At 37.6% G+C, this 25211-nt stretch overlaps 1 protein-coding gene across 1 annotated transcript in view; it reads right to left on the bottom strand.

The window, feature by feature from the left end:
- Positions 1 to 977: 977 nt before the first annotated feature.
- The window catches only part of LOC309806013 (chromatin assembly factor 1 subunit B-like), a gene marked incomplete at its 5' end in the record, with an annotated part of 94659 nt that continues 70425 nt past the window's right edge, over positions 978 to 25211 (bottom strand). The window contains one exon of the mRNA XM_082624368.1: positions 978 to 2220. Coding sequence (XP_082480494.1) covers positions 1177 to 2220 — 1044 coding nt within the window. The 3' untranslated portion in view covers positions 978 to 1176. The remainder of the gene's footprint in view (positions 2221 to 25211) is intronic.

The raw sequence follows: 25211 nt of genomic DNA, 5'->3' as shown, positions 1-25211 counted from the left end.
ATTACCAGCAGTTGGGTGGCTTAAAGCATCTCTGTCCAATAAGCTTTTTTTGCTTTGTTCTCCCTTCCCTCTGCCTCAGACACATGGCCACCTGGCATATGCTGTGTATTCTCTGTGCAGAGACTGTCAGCTTACAAACAAAGCCTGGGTGGACATGCACGACCAGAGCAGCCATGATGGCTGTCAGCTCAGTCAAACCGCTGCCCATTTGGTCAAACATTCAGATCAAATGGTTTCTTTGATTGAATTAACTGTAGAAACAATAGATCCTGTCACATATAGACACTGTGAACAGTAGTTCACAAGTTTCTTTTCAATGACCCACATAGCTGAAAGACAATTCCCTAAAAACTACTATGATATTTAAAAAATTTTAGGGACTTCCCTGGTGGCCTGGGAAGAATCCGCCTCCCAATGCAGGGGACACGGGTTCAATCCCTGGTCCGGGAAGATCCCACATGCCGTGGAGCAAATAAGCCCGTACGCCACAACTACTGAGCCCGTTCACAACAACTGCTGAAGCTGGTGCACCTAGATACCCTGCACCGCAACAAGAGAAGCCACCTCAGTGAAAAGCCTGCACACTGCAATGAAGAGTAGCCCCTGCTCGCCACAGCTAGAGAAAGCCCGCACGCAGCAATGAAGAACCAATGCAGCCAAAAATAAAAATAAATTAATTGACTAAAAAAAAATTCAAATGGCCAAATGTACTCCAACTACTTTAGAATTTGCCAAGGAAAGAAAGGAAGAAAAGCCAAAATCATCAGCTTTAAAAGACAGTCCCCATATCTCCCTAGAAGTTATAAGGATTTTTAGAAAGCTTTGGGAGTCCACCCATAAAGTGTCTGTACTTTCACACAAGTATTCCAAGGGGGGGATTTACTGATTTTCACACTAGGTAACATTGAACTGTTCCAGTCTCAGAAACTCATCAAAAAGAGAATTTAGTCTATTAAAATGTTCACATCTCTGAGGTAAAAATGTGTGCTAAATACAACAGCCAACATATTTCTGGAGAAAATCGGTCCACGTATATCTTCTGTTACAAAAATCCATTTTCTAGTGTCCGTCAGGCTCCGTCTGATTCCACTGGTCTCAGGTGTGTTTGGTGTCGCCCCTCTCTGGGCACACGGGGGTCCCCAGACCTAGCAGCCTTCAGGCACATGACAGGTCTCATCAGGGGTCCAGACCTTGGGGACCTTCTTTGTGCTCACTGAGTCTGGGCCGCTTAAGCTCCGGGGGACTGACCTGAGGGTCTCCAGGCATCTCTGATTGAATTTCTTCTGTGGAAGGGCTGGAAATTACGCTGGTTGGTATAGAATTCAGTGGAGTATCTGTCTTTAAGTGTATCAAGTTTATTCTCCGGAGTGTTGACTTGCTCCAGGACTGCAGTGTGTTCAGAGTGACCCTCCGGGATGGGTGGGCTTTCGCATTCTGACTGCCGAGCTGCAGGGTCTTCTCCTCTGAGGGCCCTGCCAGGAAGCCTCTGGCACCAGGAGCGGTCACAGGGATGTCCTTGGCCGCCGTGGGGGCCAGAGACTGTTTCGCCTGAGGGGGCGTTGCAGAGGGGCTGCTGGGGTCCCGGACTCTGCTGCTGGGGGCTCCCTCTCCCAGCCTGGGTCCTGGCGAAGACCCTGTCTGACTCTTGGTTTTCTTCGCTGTATCGGGAGTTCTCACGCACAGAACTGGCTTCTCTTTCAAGCGAATTCCAAGCTCATCCTTCTCAAACGTCACGAAGGAACAGTAACCATCCGTGGAACAGATGGCCAGGAAGGCCCCGTCGCTGGACCAGGAAATATCACTCAGGGTGTGGTAATGTATGTTAGACACGTAACCAAACGGGAACAGCTGCTGGGTGTCGTACAAAAGCACAGAGTCTTCAGAAGCCACAGCAAACACCAAGCGGTAGGGCAGGCTCACCAGCTCCACACCTGGCTCTGCTTCCACCACTGGCCTCAGCTCAAAGTAGACGGGGCAGCAGCGAACAGCGAGCATCGCCTTCCCCGGACACGGAAGATGGGCGATAGGCCTTTTAAGATTTTTCCTGGAGAAAACATAAGTTGTATTTGTTACGTTTTCACCGGATTCCACACATCCAGCTGGTGTGAGAAGCAAAGATCCATCAGGAGTGAAACTAAGTCTATAGAAAGCTTTAATAGCTATTCTAAACAACAGGCAGTATTCAAGATTGGTATATATCAGGAGGTAATTTATTAGTGTCTAAATTGTAATAAAAACCATTTATAAAGAAAAGGGAACACGCTTATAAATAAAAATAGCTAATAGAAGTTTTTAAAGTGGTAGCCACACATATTTTTGGAATTCCTTTTTTCTCGAGGTGATACTTTACACAGCACAGCTTGCTTTTCACAAAGAAAACTTAATAAAGAGTGCATAAAAGATTGTGTCTTAATTCCCTTGGTTTTCTAAATTTGCATTTCACTATTGAAAGATAAATACAGTATATTTTTGAGCTTTAGATGGATACACAATTGTTGCTATATTTCCTAAGAGTAATTTGTTGGCAAACATGGTATATCTCACTAAGTTTAGCATAAAACAGTGTATTTACTGTTATAATAAAACAGTGCTTCCTCAAGCTAGCAGGTTTTTTTTCCCATGTGTAGTAAGATTAAACAGCAAGGGTCATTGAACTATATAAGAACAGGTCTTCGAAAGACAGTATATGGATTTGATATGTGACCAGAATTTGTAGGATAAACCACTGAAAGGTAAATCTAATATAGATATGCCCTTGCCATGGCCCAGGGAATCCGAATTTCAAAAAAAAAAAAAATAGTCAAATGCCATAGATGACAGCAGCTGTAAACAGGAGGTTGCATTAATTATTCAGCTGTGGTAAGATCAATTCAATTTTGTTGAGTACCCCAAATTGACCACACCCTAGGTTGAGCGGTAGGGTTTCAAAAAAGATAATGAAGGGCCCTACCTTCAGTAAACTTGTCTGGCTTTATGCAAATAAAACAAATTAATAGTACAATTTAATAGATAAAAGATGCCAAATCACTGGGTTCTTTGATTCATTTCTCTCTGCCCTCTCTCCTCCCTTTCCCCCACTACCATTTCAGCCAACAGATACTGAATTATGTAGATTGTCTCTCCTAGAATCTTATATACTTTGAATTGCAATTATCCAAGTTCTATATGATGTCAAACCCTACTATTTCATGTCTTGAATTTGCTGGAATATCTAGGTCAATGTCTATGTCAGGATCTATATCTATATCTTTCTATATTTGTATCTGTATCTATGGCTATGGCTTTAGCAGTATCATCTATTCATCTTGAAATACATCCATATTTTCTAGAGAAAAACACTGTATGTGAACTTCTATAATATCTTTCCTAAGCTAACTTTACTACTTAAGTTATCATTCCTTTTCCTGACAGAATATATGTGTTTGTTTTTTGTGCATAAAACAGCACTCCTTCAATATATCCATATTTTATTTCCTAGAGAAAAAAATATGAACTAATATTTTTAGCCAGATATTCATAATCTCTAACAATCTATTCTCCAAGCAGACTTTCCCACCTTATTTATAATAGTTCTTTATCCTGCACCCATTCTCTGTAGAGTCCAGTTCCTTGTTGACAGGAAATATTTTTCCATTTTCTGCTTATTGATCATGCAATTCCCCAAGCTAAGCATGTTCACCCTTCCATTTCCATGTGTATAAATTCTATTCATTCTTTTGTTTGACTCAAGTATAACATACCAGGAAGCCTTTCCTGATTTTCTCAGCTTGATGTACTCTCTCAAGTTAGATGTAACTATTATAGCATTTTTTGCATGCAGTTTTAGGTTATTACTTCTTTTAAAAATTTATTATTTATTTGTTTATTTATTTATTTTTGGCTTCATTGTGTCTTTGTTGCTGCACGCAGGCTTTCTCTAGTTGCAGCGAGCAGTGGCTACTCTTCCTTGTGGTGCACAGGCTTCCCATTGCCGGGGCTTCTCTTGCTGTGGAGAATGGGCTCTAGGCATGCAGGCTTCAGTAGTTGCAGCTCACAGGCCCTACTGCACAGGCTCAGTAGTTGTGGCTCACAGGCTTAGTTGCTCCGTGGCATATGGGATCTTCCCAGACCAGGGATCGAACCCATGTCCCCTGCATTGACAGGTGGATTCCTAACCACTGCGCCACCAGGGAAGTCCCTGGGTTATTACTTTATAATCGTATTTTCAATTCAATATTTGTTGAGAATTTACTGTGTGTCCAGTATTGCAGTAAGAGCTGGGATATGAAAATGAAAAAAAAACTCATGCTGTCTCTACACTCAAGATGTTCACAATCTAGTGGTGAGGCGGACATGAGAAAAAATATAACATCCTGTTGAAAAGGCTCTGGACGTAGAGAACAACAGATGCTATTATATGAATAAATGTCTATATTATTATTTAGGGCACTAGGAAGTGTATTACAGGAGGAAAACTGCTTGGACTGAGAATAAAGGATGAAGGAGAGTTCACAGAAAATCACATCAGGTATACAATGGGGTGGTATAGGGCATTCCAGACAGATGAACATGTGCAAAGGCACATGTCCAGTAACTTATTTGAGGACAACTAAACAATTCCAAATGACTGGAACTTCAGTTGCACAGAGGAAACTGGTAAGAAGTAAGACAAGAGAGGCAGTGAGGAGTGAGATGGCCAAAACCTTATCTTTTACACACAAGAGTTTGGAGCTCAGCTTGTAGGTTGCTAAGAAGGAATATGATCAGATATGCATTTTGAAGAAAGCTATGGGATGAGGGGAACTTGTCAGATAGTTATTTGGGAGAGGGGAATGAAACTATTTTTCAACCTAAAACATGGGTATCAGGGATAGAGAGGGAAAGATGGAAGAAAGAGTTAGGTAGGTTGCCATGTATCTGCCTTGGAAGGTACCATTACTAAAACAAGAGATGTGAGAGAGAAGCCCAGGGTTTAGTCCAAGTAGAATGAGGATGGCTCTAAATTGGGTGAGTTTAGTTTTCACCATTTATCCAGATGTTTGTATAGGATTATTAACTTTTCTCTTAGACTATTAAGTCCTTCAGGGCAGGATCTGTAGCTTTTTGTCTACATATTTCCACTGCACATAATCCAGAGTCTTGCACTTAGCAGTTGAATTGGGAACAAGTAGGCTGGAAGAAGTTCCTGTAGGTCTCAGAAACTGTTCTGATCTGGCTACTTAGAGGCCCTCAGTCAACAACAACCACCTCTGCAACTTCAGAGGCAAGGAACGTTCAAGAACGTATTCCCTTTTGCCCTATGGGTTTCAAGTGAACTCGATGATTGGCAGAAGATATTCCAGACAAACTATGTTCTCTTTTAAACAATGTAGAGTCCCCTGAAGTCTTTTGCTAATTCATGTGTCCTGTGAAACAAAACCAGTGGATGGTGATCAGCTATGATTTAGCTAAGATAGCTCATCAATTTTTGGATCCAAGATCCTAGGAAGTACTGAGTGGTTTTAAGTTATAAAAACTATTAATGTCCATCTGTACCTGTTTCCAAGGCAGAAATAGAGACACGGACATAGAGAACAAACATATGGACACAAAGGGGGGAAATGGGGGGTAAGATGAATTAGGAGATTGGGATTGACATACACACTAACTAATATGCGTAAAATAGGTAACTAATGAGAACCTGCTGTATAGCACAGGGAACTCCACTTCCCTGTACAGTAGGAACTAACACAACATTGTAAAACAACTATACCCCAATTAAAAAAAAAAAGATTAATGTACCTATATCCCAAAGGTTATATCACCTCTGGAAACAACAGCTATGATTGAGTCTATTGAGGTTTAGATTTTAAAATGCCTGGAAATATATATCATAAAGATTTCCCACATAAATTTCATTTGAGCAACAAAACTATGACAATTTTCTATTGAGGTAGAAAATAAGGAAGCATTTTAGGGGCGTATCTACCACAATATATTTTTCAGCTTGTGTCCATCCTGTACTAATGTCATGATTCATTTATGGATCTAACATAATATTTAATATTTTTAAACTTAGTTCAATTTTTCTTGTTTGCTTTTTGTCTACTTTGGAAAATGACTGATTTTGTTTCTTATATCAATTCCTGCCCAGTTTTAGTATCACTGCAAAATAACATTTTAGTTTCAGCTTTTTCTGAAAAAACAATCGTTTTCTAATTGGTGGGATTTCAATTTCCTGAGAACAACTAATCCAAATTACAATTTTTAAGGCATTTTCCCTACAAAGCTACTTATTCAAATAAAGATTTTACTGGTTCAATTTTCTGATATGTCTGTATGCTGGGAGCAAGAAAAAGGAAATAATTAAACAAATTGAGGCACTTCTTTCATTTAGTTTTAGCGAAAATCTTATATAAATTTCCGAGAAAAATGAATATTTTGTGAAATCATTATTGCAGTATCATATTTTAAAAAATTGTTTGTACTAACATTATACAACATTATTCTAGTTTGGATATAGCCATAATAGGTTTTTACACAGCAATAGTTTGGTAATTTAATACAATAAAAAGAATAGAGAAGACAAATATAAAGAGAATACTTAGATACATTTTACATATTAATGATGTGCTACATGTAAACACACATCTATAATGGAAAATTAGTCAAGGAGTAACAGTAAGAAACTCAAACCAGGTGATATCCATGATAATTGAGGATAATTAGGACAGAACTCTTCTGAGTAGAGACTCCCAAACTTCCATTGGCGCACATGCTGAAACAGCTGTTTTGGACCTACAAACAAGTAAGATGCAGTTTTATTGCCCTGACTGAAACTTATTTTTATAACATGACCCCTCTCTGGCTTAAAAATGTTCACTGCTGTCAGTCTGATTTTAGGGAGTTATACAGTTTTATTAGGTGGTACTGATGAAAAAATCCTCAAAACATATATTTTCATGCATGGGGTCAAAAGATAGTGTATAAACTTGTAATCAAATATGTGGAACCATTTATTTAAGAGATGCTGATTCCAAGTTCAGTGCGAGATTTGAAATGGTTTTATTAATTCTTAGACAAGAAAGTTTCAAAAAGTCTCCACAGAAAACAAAGAGTACATTCAGATTAATGAAAAAAGAAATGTAGTAAGATACTCTACCAAAATGGCACACCAGACATATTTCATGTTTCCAGAGGATATATGGAGATTGTAGTGAATGTTGCAGTCTTGTTTTCAAGGAACTTCATTCAATCTACATTTTGAGACAGTCTATTTATAAAAACTGTAGTCATCCTTCCCTTGCTGTTAAGGGAAATATCTGAGTATCAAATCCCCCTTGGATCAGAGAGCAAAAAAGTGCCATTATTTTATTTTGTGACCATGCAAATATTTTCACTGTGTGAATGGTAAGATCTCATACTTGGAACATTTATTCTCTTTGGGAAGAGGTGTTGACCTAGTGGACAGGAGAGACTTTGCATACTTGGCCTAATTTTATCATGTGCTCATTTACATCAAGGTAGAAGAATTTAGAAGTCATCCTCTAAAATGTCTATTCATGACCTTCCACTTCATATCTTTCCTCATATCATGGATCTGTCAAGATAGAACCATATTTGAGCACATATTTGTACAGAGTTATGTAAAATATGCTGTGGAATTTACCAAGCAAGTAAGATCTTGCTCTAAGAAATTAATTCCATAAAATTCAGAGACAGGAGTCAGAATTTAGGTACATAACTATAAGTCTAACATAAATCATATAACATTATGAATTGCCAAATTACATAGAGAAAGGCATATTTCACCCACAGATCTAATTGAGCTTAATCTCATGATGAACAGAAAATTTCCTGGGACTTACCCAAAGGCTATGGCAATCTACAAAAGAATAAAAAGGTAATTTTTGTAGATTTATACTAAATATATATTAAAATATATTTGTGATTTTATGATGATGAGGCCTAAAAGGATGGTCTGGTATTATATTTTTAGGGATTTTTTTCTGTTGTCATTTAGTTTTGAATCCTTTTGAAAAGGTGCTGTTTCATGAATCTTCTAATATTTATTCTTTATGCAATTTGAATTATATAATTTTAGAATTGGAAAAACAATTATTCATTATTTGTCTGTCACAGGGATGCAGAGAACTGGGTGCTGATAAAAAGGATGAATAATGGCTAGACTCTAAAACTATTTTCCTAAGCCACAGTTTGGTGAACACTGTATTAAATCACAGACCCACAGAATATTAAAGGGGGAAGGAATTTGAAGATCGTCTAATCCAGGCCCACCATTTTTGCAGATCCAGAAACTAAGCCCAGGGGATTAAGTGGCTCATCCACAGTCACAAGCAAGTTAGTAACTGAACCTGAACCAAAACCCAATATTCTGTCTCATGTTCAGTTTGTTTCCCCAAATTGTCCTAGTTCTCTAAATAGTATATTTTAAATTTTTAATGTTTTTGAAAAGGTATTATAGACACATTGTTCAAAATGTATAGAAGATGTAGAGTGAAAAGTACACTTTTCACTCCCTGCCTCTTTTACCACTTCCTATCAACACCTCTCTCCACATTCCCTATCCAAACAAAATATTGCTCCTTCAAAACATTGTTCAAAATCACCATCTCATTGATGTTTTTCTTGCCCACACTACTCAAATTGAAACCCATGTCCCCAGTGGTCTAATTTCTGTGTATAATTGATCATGTTCTACCATGTTGCATATTTTACTTTTTTTCACATATTGTTCATCTCTCCACAGTAGGATACAAGATACGTAGAGGAAGGAGTCTTTGTCTATTTCTTTAGTTGCTAAATTCCCAGTGCTTAATGGGAGCTCAATAAATATTTGCTGGGTTGAGTTAAATTGAGTGACTGTGTATCTACCTGCTGGTGTGTTTAGAATATTTCTGCTTGAATATTCTATAGTTTCTGCTTTTTGAATAATGGTGTTATGTTATTTGATACATGGATATTCATAACTATTACATCTTCATGTGAACTATACCTTATATAATTGTAAAGTTCCCCCTCTTGTACCACTTTTTGTTTTCACCATGAGTTCCACCTTAGTTGATAATGAAATTATGTCTCTGATTCTTTTGATTTGCATTTGCTTAGTGTACGCTTATTTTTTTATTTTCACATTATCTTGTTATGTTTTTTTGGTTTTTTTTCCCCAGTGTTATTTGTACATTTTCACTATGGAGCTCTTTGATTTTGGTTTATGTATAGTGTGTGTGTGTGTGTGTGTGTGTGTGCACATGCATTTAATGTTTAAGAATACTTGTTTTTTTCCCATTGCTAAAATTATAACCTTAACACCCTTTTTTATTGATTTAAGCAGTGTTTATTAGTTTCATACAATAAGAAAATTGGTACATTTTTCTCTCACTTCCCTCCACTCTCTCTCTCTTCCAACATTTGATTATTTTTCTTACTACTTACCTTTGTACTGTTAAACATGCACAAACTTATATCACTTGACTTACCAAATTTAAATAGTATATTTAGCTTTCAGGTATTTTAGATGAGACAATCAGCAAAACTTGCTGGACAGCCATTTAATTTTCTCTATTCTTCAGTGAATGTTTGTGTCATATTTATTACAAGAGGTTGGAAAAATTTGTGAGAAAATAATTTTACAAATTTGGGAAATTGATAACCTATGTATATTGATTTCTTATTGCTGCTATAACAAGTTACCACACATTTAATGACTTAACCTAAATTTATTATCTTACAGTTCTGGAGTCCAAAATCAGTCTCACTAGTGTAAAGTCAAGATTTTGGTAGGGTTGGTTCCTAAGAGCAGTTCTTTGGGAAAATCTCTTTCCTCGCCTTTTCCAGTTTCTGGAGTCTGTCTTCATTCCTGGGACCAGGACTCCTTTCTCCATTTTCAAAGCCAACAGAATAGTATCTTCAAATCTCTCTCTGCTTCTTCTGTCATCATACCACCTTCTCTGACTCTGATCCTCCTGCCTTTATTTTATACGGACACTTGTGATTGTTTTGCTCACACCTAGATGGCCAGGATAATCTTCTCATCTCAAGATCCCTAATTTAATTACATGTGCAAAGACCCTTTTGTTATACAAGGTAAAATAGTCACAGGTTCTGGGATTAGGATGTGAACATCTTTGAGAGGGCATTTTCAGCCTAACATACTAAGTTACATGGTGACAAAACATTTAGTAAAACTGTCACTTACTATAAGTTGAAAAAATTTAAACATACCCAAGGATCTGTGATCTCAGGTAGAATGCAAGGTTGGGCAAGATATTTCCAGGCATAATGACAGAAGCATATTTTGGTTGCTTTTAGCTACATCTAAGGTACTACAGTAAAGAGATGAGCTCAGAAAAGTGAGGGCTTTTTAAAAATTATTTTACCTTTTTAAAAATTTGAGGTATATTAGCTTCAAATGTATAACATAATGATTCAATATTCACATATATTGTGAAATGATTGCCACAATAAGTCTAGTTAACATGTATCACCATACATAGTTTAAAAACATTTTTTTCTTGTGATGAGAATTTTTAAGATTTATTCTCTTAGCAATTTTCCAATATGCAATACAGTACTATTAACTGTAGTCACCATGCTGTACATTATATTACCATAACTTAGTAATTTTATGAATGGAAGTTTGTTCCTCTTGACTCCCTTCACCTTCACCTATGTTGGGAAGACATTTTTCAGTGTTAAGACTCAAGAGGTCTGTGTACTTCTTAAGCCTTTGCATTAATCATAAAATCATGCCTGGCTACCTAGTTCACTGTCCCTAAAATGATGATAACCATGTGTGGAGAAGACTTGGACTCACAGACATGTTTCTTGAAGCAGAGCTGCCCCAGCCAAGCAGCAGATTCTGGAGAATTTCAGAGAATTAAATGTTATTGTCTTAACCACTGATTTTTTTGTATTATTATGGTAATGGGTGAAAAAATGTATATAGTATTACAAGTATTATGTTTTACATATTTGTATTTTATTTGTCATCTGTAAATGATATTCTTTGGTTCCCAAAAATTTTAGAAGAGACAATCAGAAAATTCTTCTTCCAGTCCTTTCCCTGTCACTTTTTTCCTACTTTTTCTTTTATTATTTCTTTATTGTCAGGGAATATATCTTTGCCTGTTGAGTTAACCCTAAGCTTCACATTTGCTTTGCAGTTAAATACATTCAATGCTTTATGCCAGTTCTCTTATCATGTTTTCACCAATCTTTCCTTAATTAGCTGAAGTCTCTTCCTCTAGTAGTTTTCTTAAAAAGGTCTCTTGGGAATAAAATTCCATGTCTCTTGCACATTTAAACAATTATCTGTAAATTTTATACTTGAGTATGGCTGTCTGAATATAAAATCCGTGACTTATGCTTTCTCTCCTTAAGTATCTTTTAGATATTGCTCCACTGACTTCTGGTATTGACAGGTTCTGTGGAGAAATTTGAGACTAGTTTGATCTGTTTTTCCCTTTATAAGTATTGTGAGGCTGTTGCCTGTCTCTTTATCTTTAGTTTCCAAAGTTTTTATTTATTTATTTATTTTTACATCTTTATTGGAGTATAATTGCTTTACAATGGTGTGTGAGTTTCTCCTTTATAACAAAGTGAATCAGTTATACATATACATATGTTCCCATATCTCTTCCCTCTTGCATCTCCCTCCCTCCCACCCTCCCTATCCCACCCCTCTATGTGGTCACAAATCACAGAGCTGATCTCCCTGTGCTATGCGGCTGCTTCCCACTAGCTATCTATTTTACATTTGGTAGTGTATATATGTCCATGCAACTCTCTCGTTTTGTCACAGCTTACCTTTCCCCCTCCCCATATCCTCAAGTCCATTCTCTATTAGGTCTGTGTCTTTATTCCTGTCTTAACCCTAGGTTCTTCATGACATTTTTTTTCTTAAATTCCATATATAAGTGTTAGCATACGGTATTTGTCTTTCTCTTTCTGACTTACTTCACTCTGTATGACAGACTCTAGGTCCATCCACCTCATTACAAATAGCTCAATTTCGTTTCTTTTTATGGCTGAGTAATATTCCATTGTATATATGTGCCACATCTTCTTTATCCATTCATCCAATGATGGACACTTAGGTTGTTTCCATCTGCAGGCTATTGTAAATAGAGCTGCAATGAACATTTTGGTACATGACTCTTTTTGAATTATGGTTTTCTCAGGGTATATGCCCAGTAGTGGGATTGCTGGGTCATATGGTAGTTCTATTTTTAGTTTTTTAAGGAACCTCCATACTGTTCTCCATAGTGGCTGTACCAATTCACATTCCCACCAGCAGTGCAAGAGTATTCCCTTTTCTCCACACCCTCTCCAGCATTTATTGTTTCTAGATTTCTTGATGATGGCCATTCTGACTGGTGTGAGATGATATCTCATTGTAGTTTTGATTTGTATTTCTCTAATGATTAATGATGTTGAGCATTCTGTCATGTGTTTGTTGGCAGTCTGTATGTCTTCTTCGGTGAAATGTCTATTTAGGTCTTCTGCCCATTTTTGGATTGTGTTGTTTGTTTTTTTGTTATTCAGCTGCATGTGCTGCCTATAAATTTTGGAGATTAATACTTTGTCAGTTGTTTCGTTTGCAAATATCTTCTCCCATTCTGAGGGTTGTCTTTTGGTCTTCTTTATGGTTTTCTTTGCTGTGCAAAAGCTTTGCAGGGTCATTAGGTCCCATTTGTTTATTTTTGTTTTTATTTCCATTTCTCTAGGAGGTGGGTCCAAAAGGATCTTGCTGTGATTTATGGCATAGAGTGTTCTGCCTATGTTTTCCTCTAGGAGGTTGATAGTTTCTGGCCTTACATTTAGGTCTTTAATCCATTTTGAGCTTATTTTTGTGTATGGTGTTAGGGAATGATCTAATCCCATACTTTCACATGTCCCTGTCCAGTTTTCCCAGCACCACTTATTGAAGAGGCTGTCCTTTCTCCACTGTACATTCCTGACTCCTTTATCAACGATAAGGAGACCATATGTGCGTGGGTTTATCTCTGGGCTTTCTATCCTGTTCCATTGATCTATATTTCTATTTTTGTGCCAGTACCATGCTGTCTTGATTACTGTAGCTTTGTAGTATAGTCTGAAGTCAGGGAGCCTGATTCCTCCATCTCCGTTTTTCTTTCTCAAGATTGCTTTTGCTATTCGGGCTCTTTCGTGTTTCCACACAAATTTTGAAATTTTTTGTTCTAGTTCTGTGAATAATGACAATGGTAGTTTGATAGGGATTGCATTGAATCTGTAGATTGCTTGGGGTAGTAGAGTCATTTTCAAAATGTTGATTCTTCCAATCCAAGAACATGGTATATCTCTCCATATATTTGTATCATCTCTAATTTCTTTCATCACTGTCTTATAATTTTCTGCATACAGATCTTTTTTCTCCTTAGGTAGGTTTATTTCTAGATTTTTTTTCTTTATGTTTCAATGGTAAATGGGAGTGTTTTCTTGATTTCACTTTCAGATTTTTCATCATTAGTGTATAGGAATGCCAGAGATTTGTGTACATTAATTTGGTATCCTGCTACTTTACTAAATTCATTCCAAAGTTTTTAATGGACCATGTCTTGGCCTGTTCTAGGTCAGTTTTTTACAACACAAGATGTTCATTTTTGTTATGAAAAGATAATTCCTCTTTCATGATTTTTTCACTGTAGTAAATTATATATAACATAAACCACTTTAACCATTTTTAAATGTACAGTTCAGTAGCATTAAGTACATTCACATTGTTGTGCAATCATCACCACCCTCCATCTCCAGAATATTTTTATCCTCTTAAAATGAAATTTCTTACCCATTAAAAAAAACTCCCCATTCCCTCCTCTCCACAACCTCTGTCAACCACCATACACTATCTTACTTTCTGTCTCTATGAATTTGACTACCTTAGACACATCACATAAGTGAATTCATATGGTGTTTGTCCTTTTGTGATCTTTCATGAATTTTTAAAAATTAAACCTCTAAATATATTTTTCTATTTTTTGTTTTGTTTTGTTTTGCTTTCTTCATCAGGGACTCCAATTATGCATATAGTGAGGACACTTCCACCAAATCTAAATAGCTAATACTTTATTTTAAAGTCTTTGTCTTTCATTTTCCTGTTTTCTATTGTCTATCTTACTTAGTAATACTTTTTGTAAACATTCTTCTTTGCAGCCTTCATGTTTTCCTTTATTTCTGCAATTATTTTTTTCTACTTCTTTTCTAAGATAAAATAGTTCATGTTTCAGTCTACACAGTTTCTTGACACCTCTTACATGAGTTCATTATCTGTTTCTCGTCTAATGTTATAATGTTATAGAGACTCTTGTTTCATGAGTTTTTTTTTTTTTAATTCATGCTGAAATATAATATTTGTTCACATTTTTCTTAGGCACCATGGCAATGAGTTTATTCTGTGGTGTAAACTTTTTTGTTTTATGCTTCATTTTGTATATTATCTTTGTAGAGATGCTGTTCTAGTTCCTTTTGTATTACTCATCACTGAATGTGTTGGAGTTTTCCTGGACAAGCTATTTTCAGGAATTTTCTGTAGGGTTAGATATTTCAGAGTACTCTTAAAATTTTCAGAATCCAAATGATCTCTCCTCTGCTGACAATTATCTCAACAACTACATTTTGCTAAAACTTCTCTTCTGGGAATTTTTTTTTTTTTTTTTTTTTTAGCCCTCTCTCCTCTCCTTTCATCCAAACCATTCAGGTCAGGTTGGAGAACAGATTTGCCATCAGTACTGTTCATACTTGTTCCCATGATGATTACTGCAAAGAAGGGATACAGTTTCACAAATCACAATGAGCCACTCACCTTCAGGAAAGATAATTTTGCTGTGCTTTCTGAAATATGTTGCCACTGACCAAGTCTATAACTCACATATTATTCCCTGCAATTTCTTCTATATACCTTCTCCTCAGTACATACTTTTCAATTCTGCTTCCTAATTTCCTTGAAAATGCAGTTAGAGAGGTTTTTATTATCATTGGGGTTGTTGCATGATTTCTAGGAGGAGAAAGAGAAATTGTGTCCTTGACTCATGTAGGGAAATTCTGTTAGTAGTTTCTTAGCTCCAAAAAGCCATATAAGTTTCAAACTGGGAAATAAATAACCTTCATATTGTATTATACAGCACTTGAGGTTAGATTCCTGACATTATCTGAGATGTGTTTCTTGGATCACTTCTAATATTATCTGTTATTTATCTTTTTTAATCACTGTATGCCAGAGTGCTTATTACAATATCTGTTACATACTAAGTGCTTAACCAATGTTTGTTGGAATCTAATAGATGAGTGACTAGTGGATATTATATATCAAACTGATGCTCATCTTACACAAAATATGAGAAATTCTCTACTGACCGAAGAATCTTTTGGCTAGTCAGTTACCTCTACTTAACCAGTCAATACTTTATCTTCTCAAATATTTCTTAATTGATTTTTGTTTAAATTGTACTGCAATAATTTTAAATATGGCCATTGATAGACTACAAATTTAGACAACAGTAGTGCTGACATATAGGAATAACTTCTATGCATCTGTGAGAAGTGCATTTTACTTCACCGTATAAATTTATTTTGATGTGCTGATCCACATTCAAAACAATGGTACAGCAAATGTTTTATATTTGTATCTTAACCCAATAATTAAAACAATATTTATTTGCAATTTTCAAATGTAGCTGTTCTTTTTCACCTATTTCAATAGTATACAAGATTTCACACTATGGAAATGAGCTGATCAATAAAGTATTGAAAATCTTTGATATTTTCTTGATAGAGTAATACAATGCCCTTTACATGGACTTTCCCTAGCAGTTAAATGATTATTTATTTTGATTTTTTAGTCTTCTTGCTCTATATTTATGTAACATTTAAATTGACACGATATTAGAAAAGCAATTTGTGTAATTGCAAAGACTTTTCTAATCCCTGGATTTATACTGATATGTTATCTTCTCAAGATGAAATAAAAGCCCTTGGTTAGTATGCTCGGTAAGAAGATGTCACTTTTCAATTATAATACAGTGTAAAGTAACCCTACTGAGCATGAACACTGTATTTTGTGTTAATTATCATAATTTAATTGTTTTTTATTAATCTTAATACTTAACAAATGGGATAATATCTGCAATGAATTTTTTTTAATTTTATTTTATTTTTATTAGTTTCTGCTTTATAACAAAGTGAATCAGTCATACATATACATCTGTTCCCACATCCCTTCCCTCATGTATCTCCCTCCCTCCCACCCTCCCCATCCCACCCCTCCAGGAAGTCACAAAGCACCGAGCTGATCTCCCTGTGCTCTGCGGCTGCTTCCCACTATCTATCTACCTTACATTTGGTAGTGTATATATGTCCATGCCTCTCTTTCATTTTCTCACAGCTTACCCTTACCCCTCCCCATATCCTCAAGTCCATTCTCAAGTAGGTCTGTGTCTTTATTCCGGTTTTACCCCTAGGTTCTTCATGACATTTTTTTTTTTAATTCCATATATATGTGTTAGCATATGGTATTTGTCTTTCTCTTTCTGACTTACTTCACTCTGTATGACAGACTCTAGGTCTATCCACCTCATTACAAATAGCTCAGTTTCGTTTCTTTTTATGGCTGAGTAATATTCCATTGTATATATGTGCCACATCTTCTTTATCCATTCATCCGATGATGGACACTTAGGTTGTTTCCAGCTCTGGGCTGCTGTGAATAGAGCTGCAATGAACATTTTGGTACATGTCTCTTTTTGAATTATGGTTTTCTCAGGGTATATGCCTAGTAGTGGGATTGCTGGGTCATATGGTAGTTCTATTTTTAGTTTTTTAAGGAACCTCCATACTGTTCTCCATAGTGGCTGTACCAATTCACATTCCCACCAGCAGTGCAAGAGTGTTCCCTTTTCTCCACACCCTCTCCAGCATTTATTGTTTCTAGATTTCTTGATGATGGCCATTCTGACTGGTATGAGATGATATCTCATTGTAGTTTTGATTTGTATTTCTCTAATGATTAATGATGTTGAGCATTCTTTCATGTGTTTGTTGGCAGTCTGTATATCTTCTTTGGAGAAATGCCTATTTAAGACTTCTGCCCATTTTTGGATTGGGTTGTTTGTTTTTTTGCTATTGAGCTGCATGAGCTGTTTATAAATTTTGGAGATTAATCCTTTGTCAGTTGCTTCATTTGCAAATATTTTCTCCCATTCTGAGGGTTGTCTTTTGGTCTTGTTTATGGTTTCCTTTGCTGTGCAAAAGCCTTGAAGTTTCATTAGGTCCCATTTGTTTATCTTTGTTTTTATTTCCATTTCACTAGGAGGTGGGTCCAAAAGGATCTTGCTGTGATTTATGTCATAGAGTGTTCTGCCTATGTTTTCCTCTAAGAGTATGATAGTTTCTGGCCTTACATTTAGGTCTTTAATCCATTTTGAGCTTATTTTTGTGTATGGTGTTAGGGAATGATCTAATCTCATACTTTTTCATGTCCCTGTCCAGTTTTCCCAGCACCACTTATTGAAGAGGCTGTCCTTTCTCCACTGTACATTCCTGACTCCTTTATCAAAGATAAGGAGACCATATGTGCGTGGGTTTATCTCTGGGCTTTCTATCCTGTTCCATTGATCTATCTTTCTGTTTTTGTGTCAGTACCACACTGTCCTGATTACTGTAGCTTTGTAGTATAATCTGAAGTCAGGGAGCCTGATTCCTCCAGCTCCGTTTTTCGTTCTCAAGATTGCTTTGGTTATTCGGGGTCTTTTGTTTTTCCAAACAAATTTTGAAATTTTTTGTTCTAGTTCTGTGAAAAATGCCAGTGGTAGTTTGATAGGGATTGCATTGAATCTGTAGATTGCTTTGGGTAGTAGAGTCATTTTCACAATATTGATTCTTCCAATCCAGGAGCATGGTATGTCTCTCCATCTATTTGTATCATCTTTAATTTCTTTCATCAGCGTCTTATAATTTTCTGCATACAGGTCTTTTGTCTCCTTAGGTAGGTTTATTCCTAGATATTTTATTCATTTTTTGCAATGGTAAATGGGAGTGTTTTCTTGATTTCATTTTCAGATTTTTCATCATTAGTGTACAGGAATGCCAGAGATTTCTGTGCATTAATTTTGTATCCTGCTACTTTACCAAATTCATTGATTAGCTCTATTAGTTTTCTGGTAGCATCTTTAGGATTCTCTATGTATAGTATCATGTCATCTGCAAACAGTGACAGCTTTACTTCTTCTTTTCCAATTTGGATTCCTTTTATTTCCTTTTCTTCTCTGAATGCTGTGGCTAAAACATCCAAAACTAAGTTGAATAAGAGTGGTGAGAGTGGGCAGCCTTGTCTTGTTCCTGATCTTAGTGGAAATGGTTTCAGTTTTTCACCATTGAGGACGATGCTGGCTGTGGGTTTGTCATATATGGCCTTTATTATGTTGAGGAAAGTTCCCTCTATGCCTACTTTCTGTAGGGTTTTTATCATAAATGGGTGTTGAATTTTGTCAAAAGCTTTCTCTGCATCTATTGAGATGATCATATGATTATTCTCCTTCAACTTGTTAATATGGTGTATCACATTGATTGATTTGCATATATTGAAGAATCCTTGCATTCCTGGAATAAACCCCACTTGATCATGGTGTATGATCCTTTTAATGTGCTGTTGGATTCTGTTTGCTAGTATTTTGTTGAGGATTTTTGCATCTATGTTCATCAGTGATATTGGCCTGTAGTTTTCTTTCTTTGTGACATCCTTGCCTGGTTTTGGTATCAAGGTGATGGTGGCCTCATAGAATGAGTTTGGGAGTGTTCCTTCCTCTGAAATTGTTTGGAAGAGTTTGAGAAGGATGGGTGTTAGCTCTTCTCTAAATGTTTGATAGAATTTGCCTGTGAAGCCATCTTGTCCTGGGCTTTGTTTGTTGGGAGATTTTTAATCACAGTTTCAATTTCAGTGCTTGCGATTGGTCTATTCATATTTTCTATTTCTTCCTGAGTCAGTCTTGGCAGGTTGTGCATTTCTAAGAATTTGTCCATTTCTTCCAGGTTGTCCATTTTATTGGCATAGAGTTGCTTGTAGTAATCTCTCATGATCTTTTGTATTTCTGCAGTGTCAGTTGTTACTTCTCCTTTTTCATTTCTAATTCTATTGATTTGAGTCTTCTCCCTTTTTTTCTTGATGAGTCTGGCTAATGGTTTGTCTATTTTGTTTATCTTCTCAAAGAACCAGCTTTTAGTTTTATTGATCTTTGCTATTGTTTCCTTCATTTGTTTTTCATTTATTTCTGATCTGATCTTTATGATTTCTTTCCTTCTGCTAGCTTTGGGGGTTTTTTGTTCTTTTTTCTCTAATTGCTTTAGGTGCAGGGTCAGGTTGTTTGCTCCAGATGTTTCCTCTTTCTTAAGGTGGGATTGTATTGCTATAAACTTCCCCCTTAGAACTGCTTTTGCTGCGTCCCATAGGTTTTGGTTCATTGTGTCTCCATTGTCATTTGTTTCTAGGTATTTTTTAATTTCCTCTTTGATTTCTTCAGTGATCACTTCGCTATTGAGTAGTGTATTTTTTAGCCTCCATGTGTTTGTATTTTTTACAGATCTTTTCCTGTAATTGATGTCTAGTCTCATAGCATTGTGGTCGGAAAAGATACTTGATACAATTTCAATTTTCTTAAATTTACCAAGGCTTGATTTGTGACCCAAGATATGATCTATCCTGGAGAATGTTCCATGAGCACTTGAGAAAAATGTGTATTCTGTTGTTTTTGGATGGAATGTCCTATAAATATCAATTAAGTCCATCTTATTTAATGTATCATTTAAAGCTTGTGTTTCCTTATTTATTTTCATTTTGGATGATCTGTCCATTGGTGAAAGTGGGGTGTTAAAGTCTCCTACTATGACTGTGTTACTGTCGATTTCTCCTTTTATGGCTGTTAGTATTTGCCTTATGTATTGAGGTGCTCCTATGTTTGGTGCATAGATATTTACAATTGTTATATCTTCTTCTTGGATCGATCCCTTGATCATTATGTAGTGTCCTTCTTTGTCTCTTCTAATAGTCTTTATTTTAAAGTCTATTTTGTCTGATATGAGAATTGCTACTCCAGCTTTCTTTTGATTTCCATTTGCATGGAATATCTTTTTCCATCCCCTTACTTTCAATCTGTATGTGTCTCTAGGTCTGAAGTGGGTCTCTTGTAGACAGCATATATATGGGTCTTGTTTTTGTATCCATTCAGCCACTCTGTGTCTTTTGGTGGGAGCATTTAGTCCACTTACATTTAAGGTAATTATTGATATGTATGTTCCTATTCCCATTTCCTTAATTGCTTTGGGTTCGGTATTGTAGGTATATTCCTTCTGTTGTGTTTCTTGCCTAGAGAAGTTCCTTTAGCATTTGTTGTAAAGCTGGTTTGGTGGTGCTGAACTCTCTCAGCTTTTGCTTGTCTGTAAAGGTTTTAATTTCTCCATCAAATCTGAATGAGATCCTTGCTGGGTAGAGTAATCTTGGTTGCAGGTTTCTCTCCTTCATCACTTTAATTATGTCCTGCCACTCCCTTCTGGCTTGTAGAGTTTCTGCTGAGAGATCAGCTGTTAACCTGATGGGGATTCCCTTGTGTGTTATTTGTTTTTTTTTCCCTTGCTGCTTTTAATATGATTTCTTTGTGTTTAATTTTTGACAGTTTGATTAATATGTGTCTTGGTGTATTTCTCCTTGGATTTATTCTGTATGGGACTCTCTGTGCCTCCTGGACTTGATTAACTATTTCCTTTCCCATATTAGGGAAGTTTTCAACTATAATCTCTTCAAATATTTTCTCAGTCCCTTTCTTTTTCTCTTCTTCTTCTGGAACCCCTATAATTCGAATGTTGGTGCGTTTAATGTTGTCCCAGAGGTCTCTGAGACTGTCCTCTGTTCTTTTCATTCTTTTTTCTTTATTTTGCTCTGCAGCAGTTATTTCCACTATTTTATCTTCCACCTCACTTATCTGTTCTTCTGCCTCAGTTATTCTGCTATTGATCCCATCTAGAGTATTTTTCATTTCATTTATTGTGTTTTTAATGGATGCTTGATTCATCTTTAGTTCTTCTAGGTCCTTGTTAACTGTTTCTTGTATTTTGTCTATTCTATTTCCAAGATTTTGGATCTTGGGAATGGAATCTTGGATCATCTTTACTATCATTATTCTGAATTCTTTTTCAGGTAGACTGCCTATTACCTCTTCATTTGTTAGGTCTGGTAGGTTTTTATCTTGCTCCTTCACCTGCTGTGTGTTTTTCTGTCTTCTCATTTTGCTTATGTTACTGTGTTTGGGGTCTCCTTTTTGCAGGCTGCAGATTCGTAGTTCCCGTTGTTTTTGGTGTCTGTCCCCAGTGGCTAAGGTTGTTTCAGTAGGTTGTGTAGGCTTCCTGGTGGGGGGGACTAGTGCCTGTGTCCTGGTGGTTGAGGCTCGATGTTGTCTTTCTGGTGGACAAATCCACGTCTGGTGGTGTGTTTTGGGGTGCCTGTGGCCTTATTATGTTTTTAGGCAGCCTCTCTGTTAATGGGTGGGGTTGTGTTCCTGCCTTGCTAGTTGCTTGGCATAGAGTGACCAGCACTGTAGTTTGCTGGTCGTTGACTGAAGCTGGGTGCTAGTGTTGAGATGGAGATCTCTGGTAGATTTTCGCTGCTTGATATTATGTGGAGCTGGGAGGTCTCTTGTGGACCCGTGTCCTGAAGTTGGCTCTCCCACTTCAGATGCACAGCACTGACTCCTGGCTGCAGCACCAAGAGCCTTTCATCTATCCGGCTCAGAATAAAAGGGAGAAAATGTAGAAAGAAACAATTAGTAGAAGAAAGAAAGAGAGAGAGAAAGAAAGGAAGAAGGAAAGAAAGGAAGAAAGGAAGGAAGAAAGAAAGAAAGGAGGGAGGGACGGAGGAAGGATGGAAAGAAAGAAAGAAAGGAGGGAGAGAGGGAGGAATGAAAGAAAAAGGAAGAGTGAATGGAAGAAGGGAGGGAGGGAGGTAGGAAGGGAAGAAATAAAGAAAGGAGCGAGGGAGGGAGGAAGGAAAGAAAAGAAAGTGAAAGGAAGAGCCGTGGGAGGGAGGGAGGAAGGAAAGAAAGACAGGAGGGAGGGAGGGAGGGAGGAAGGAAAGAAAAAGAAAGAGTGAAAGGAAGAAGGGAGGGAAGGAGGGAGGAAGGAAAGAAAGAGAGAAAGAAGGAAAGGAGGGGCGGAGGGAGGGAGGGAGGAAGGGAAGGTAGGAAAAAAAGAAAGAGCAGGTAAAGTAAAATAGAATAAAGTATGAAATATAGTAGCATTATTAAAATTAAAAAGTAATTATTGAAAAAAAAACGGACAGATAGAACCCTGCGACATATGGTGGAGGCAAAGCTATACAGAGAGAATCTTACACAGAAGAATACACATCCACATTCACAAAAAGAGAGCAGGGGGAAAAATCAAAAATCTTGCTCTCCAAGTCCACCTCCTCAATTTGGGATACTTCGTTGTAAAAAGAGGAAAAGGGCGAGGAGTCTGAAATCTTGCTAAGTCCACCTCCTTAATTTGGGATAATTCGTTGTAAAAAGAGGAAACGGGGAAAGTCTTAAATCTTGTCCTCAAAGTCCACTTCCTCAATTTGGGATGATTCGCTGTCCATTCATGCACTCCACAGACACAGGGCACATCAAGTGGACCGTGGAGCTTTAATCCGCTGCCTGCTAGGCTGCACAGAGAGATTTCCCTGTCTCTTCTCTGCTCTCACAGCTCCCGGGTCTCAGCCTTGGACCTGGCCCGGCCTCTGCACGTAGGTCCCCGGAGGGTGTCCGTTCTTCGCTCAGACAGGACGGGTTTAAAGGAGCCGCTGATTCGGGGGCTCTGGCTCACTCAGGCAGAGGGGAGGGAGGGGCGCACAGTGTGGGGCGGGCCTGCGGCGGCAGAGGCCGGTGTGACGTTGCAGCAGCCCGTGGCGCTCCGTGCGCTTTCCCGGGAAAGCCGTCCCCGGGTTCCGGGACCCCGGCAGTGGCGGGGTGCACAGGCCCCCCGGAAGGCGGGGCGGACAGTGACCCGCGCTCGCACACAGGCCCCGCGGCGGCGGCAGCAGCAGCCCCAGCGTCCCACGCCCGTCTCCGAGGTCCGCGCCTTTAGCCGCGGCTCGCGCCCGTCTCCGGTGATTCCCAAAGCAGCCCTCTTAATGCCCTCTCCTCGCGCACCAGGAAACAAAAGGGAAGAAAAAGCCTCTTGCCTCTTCGGCAGCTCCAGACCCTTTCCCCGGACTCCCTCCGGGATAGCCGTGGTGCACTAACCCCTTCAGGCTCTCTTCCTGCCGCCAGCCCCAGTCCTCTCCAGGCGCTCCGACTGAAAGCCGATACCCGAGCCTCAGCTCCCAGCCCCGCCCGCCCCGGCGGCCGAGCAGACAAGCCTCTCGGGCTGGTGTGTGCCTGAGGGCACCGGTCCTCTGTGCCGGAATCTCTCCGCTTTGCCCTTCACACCCCTGTTGCTGTGCTCTCCTCCGCTACTCCAAAGCTTTCCCCCTCCGCTACCTGCAGTCTCTGCCCGCGATGGGGCTTGTAGTGTGTGGAAACCTTTCCTCCTTCACGGCTCCCTCCCACTGGTGCAGGTCCGGTCCCTATCCTTTTGTCTCTGTTTATTCTTTTTTCTTTTGCCCTACCCAGGTATGTGGGGAGTTTCTTGCCTTTTGGGGGGTCTGAGGTCTTCTGTCAGTGTTCAGTAGGTGTTCTGTAGGAGTTGTTCCACATGTAGATGAATTTCTGATGTATCTGTGGGGAGGAAGGTGATCTCCGCATCTTACTCTTCTGCCATCTTCCCAGGGTCCCCCCTGCAATGAATTTTTCAAGAAGCTTTGTAGAGGTTTATCATCACTACCCCTTTTTGAATTTTATTATAACAAATATGAGATGTAAAAACATTTTACATTCTTCACTGATGTATATTTTAAAAAAAATATTTCAATTCCCATTTCTTAAGAATAAAAGTGTTTTGTTGGTGAAAGCTAAGACATCAATTCTTAAATATGATATTATAAATATTTATTATTCTTAGAATATTTACAGTGTCAAATACAAAGACATTATTTGACTTACTTCCATGTAAGAAAAAATATAGTATTTTCTCATACCCCATTTTGTCATATGGAGATTGTATGCATGCATATATATTTAACTGAACTCCCAAAGTAATATGTTTCCAATTAAGGAGTAAATAACCCACATGTTATATTAGAAACTATATTCTAAATATAATATAAAGAATATATAATATTCTTTATATATTCTCATAAATTTTACATTAATATTTTTAAGGACTCTTAAAAAATATTTATTTTATATTGGAGTATAGTTGATTAACAATGTTGTGTTAGTTTCAGGTGTACAGCAAAGTGATTCAGTTATACATATACATGTATCTATTCTTTTTCATATTCTTTTCCCATTTAGGTTGTTATAGAATACTGAGCAGAGTTCCCTATGCTATACAGTAGGTTCCTGTTGGTTATCTGTTTTAAATAGAGTAGTGCGTATATGTCAATCCCAAACTCCCAATTTTTTTTTATTGAAGTGTAGCTGATTTACAATATTATGTTAGTTTCAGGTACACAACGTGGTGATTCAGTCTTTTGCAGATTACGTTCCATTATAGGTCATTACAAGATAATGGGTATAATTCCCTGTGCTACACAGTATATACTTGTTTCTTATCTATTTATATATATTACTTTGTATCTGTTAATCACATACCCCTAATTTGTCCCTCCACCCTTTCCTCTCCCTTTTGGTAACCAAAAGTTTGTTTTCTATATCTTGATTACTGTGGCAGACAGCCTCTAAATTGGCCCCCAATAGTCCCTGCCTCCTAGTATTCATAGATTTGTATAATCCCTTCCCCTTGAGTAGGCTAGGTTTACTGATTCACGTTTAAAAATTCTTATCTCTTTTTTTATCTTTATTAAAGTATAACTGACAAATGAAAATTGTATACATTTAAGGTATACAACTTGATGTTTTGATATATGTATGTATTGTGAAATAATTGCCACAATCAAGCTAATTAATATGTCATTTCACATAGTTGCCTTTTGGGTGGTGAGAACACTTAAGATCTACTGTTGACAAATTTCAAATATATAATATGGTATTTTTTAACTGTAGTCACATTGCTGTACATTAAATCTCCAGAGCTTATTCATCTTCCATAAATGAAACTTTGTATTCACTGGTCAATGTCTTCTCATT

This window comes from Mesoplodon mirus (assembly GCF_964341445.2).
Source record: "Mesoplodon mirus genome assembly, chromosome: 6".
Classification (NCBI taxonomy): Eukaryota; Metazoa; Chordata; class Mammalia; order Artiodactyla; family Ziphiidae; genus Mesoplodon; species Mesoplodon mirus.
This window is presented reverse-complemented; position numbering and strand designations above follow the sequence as displayed.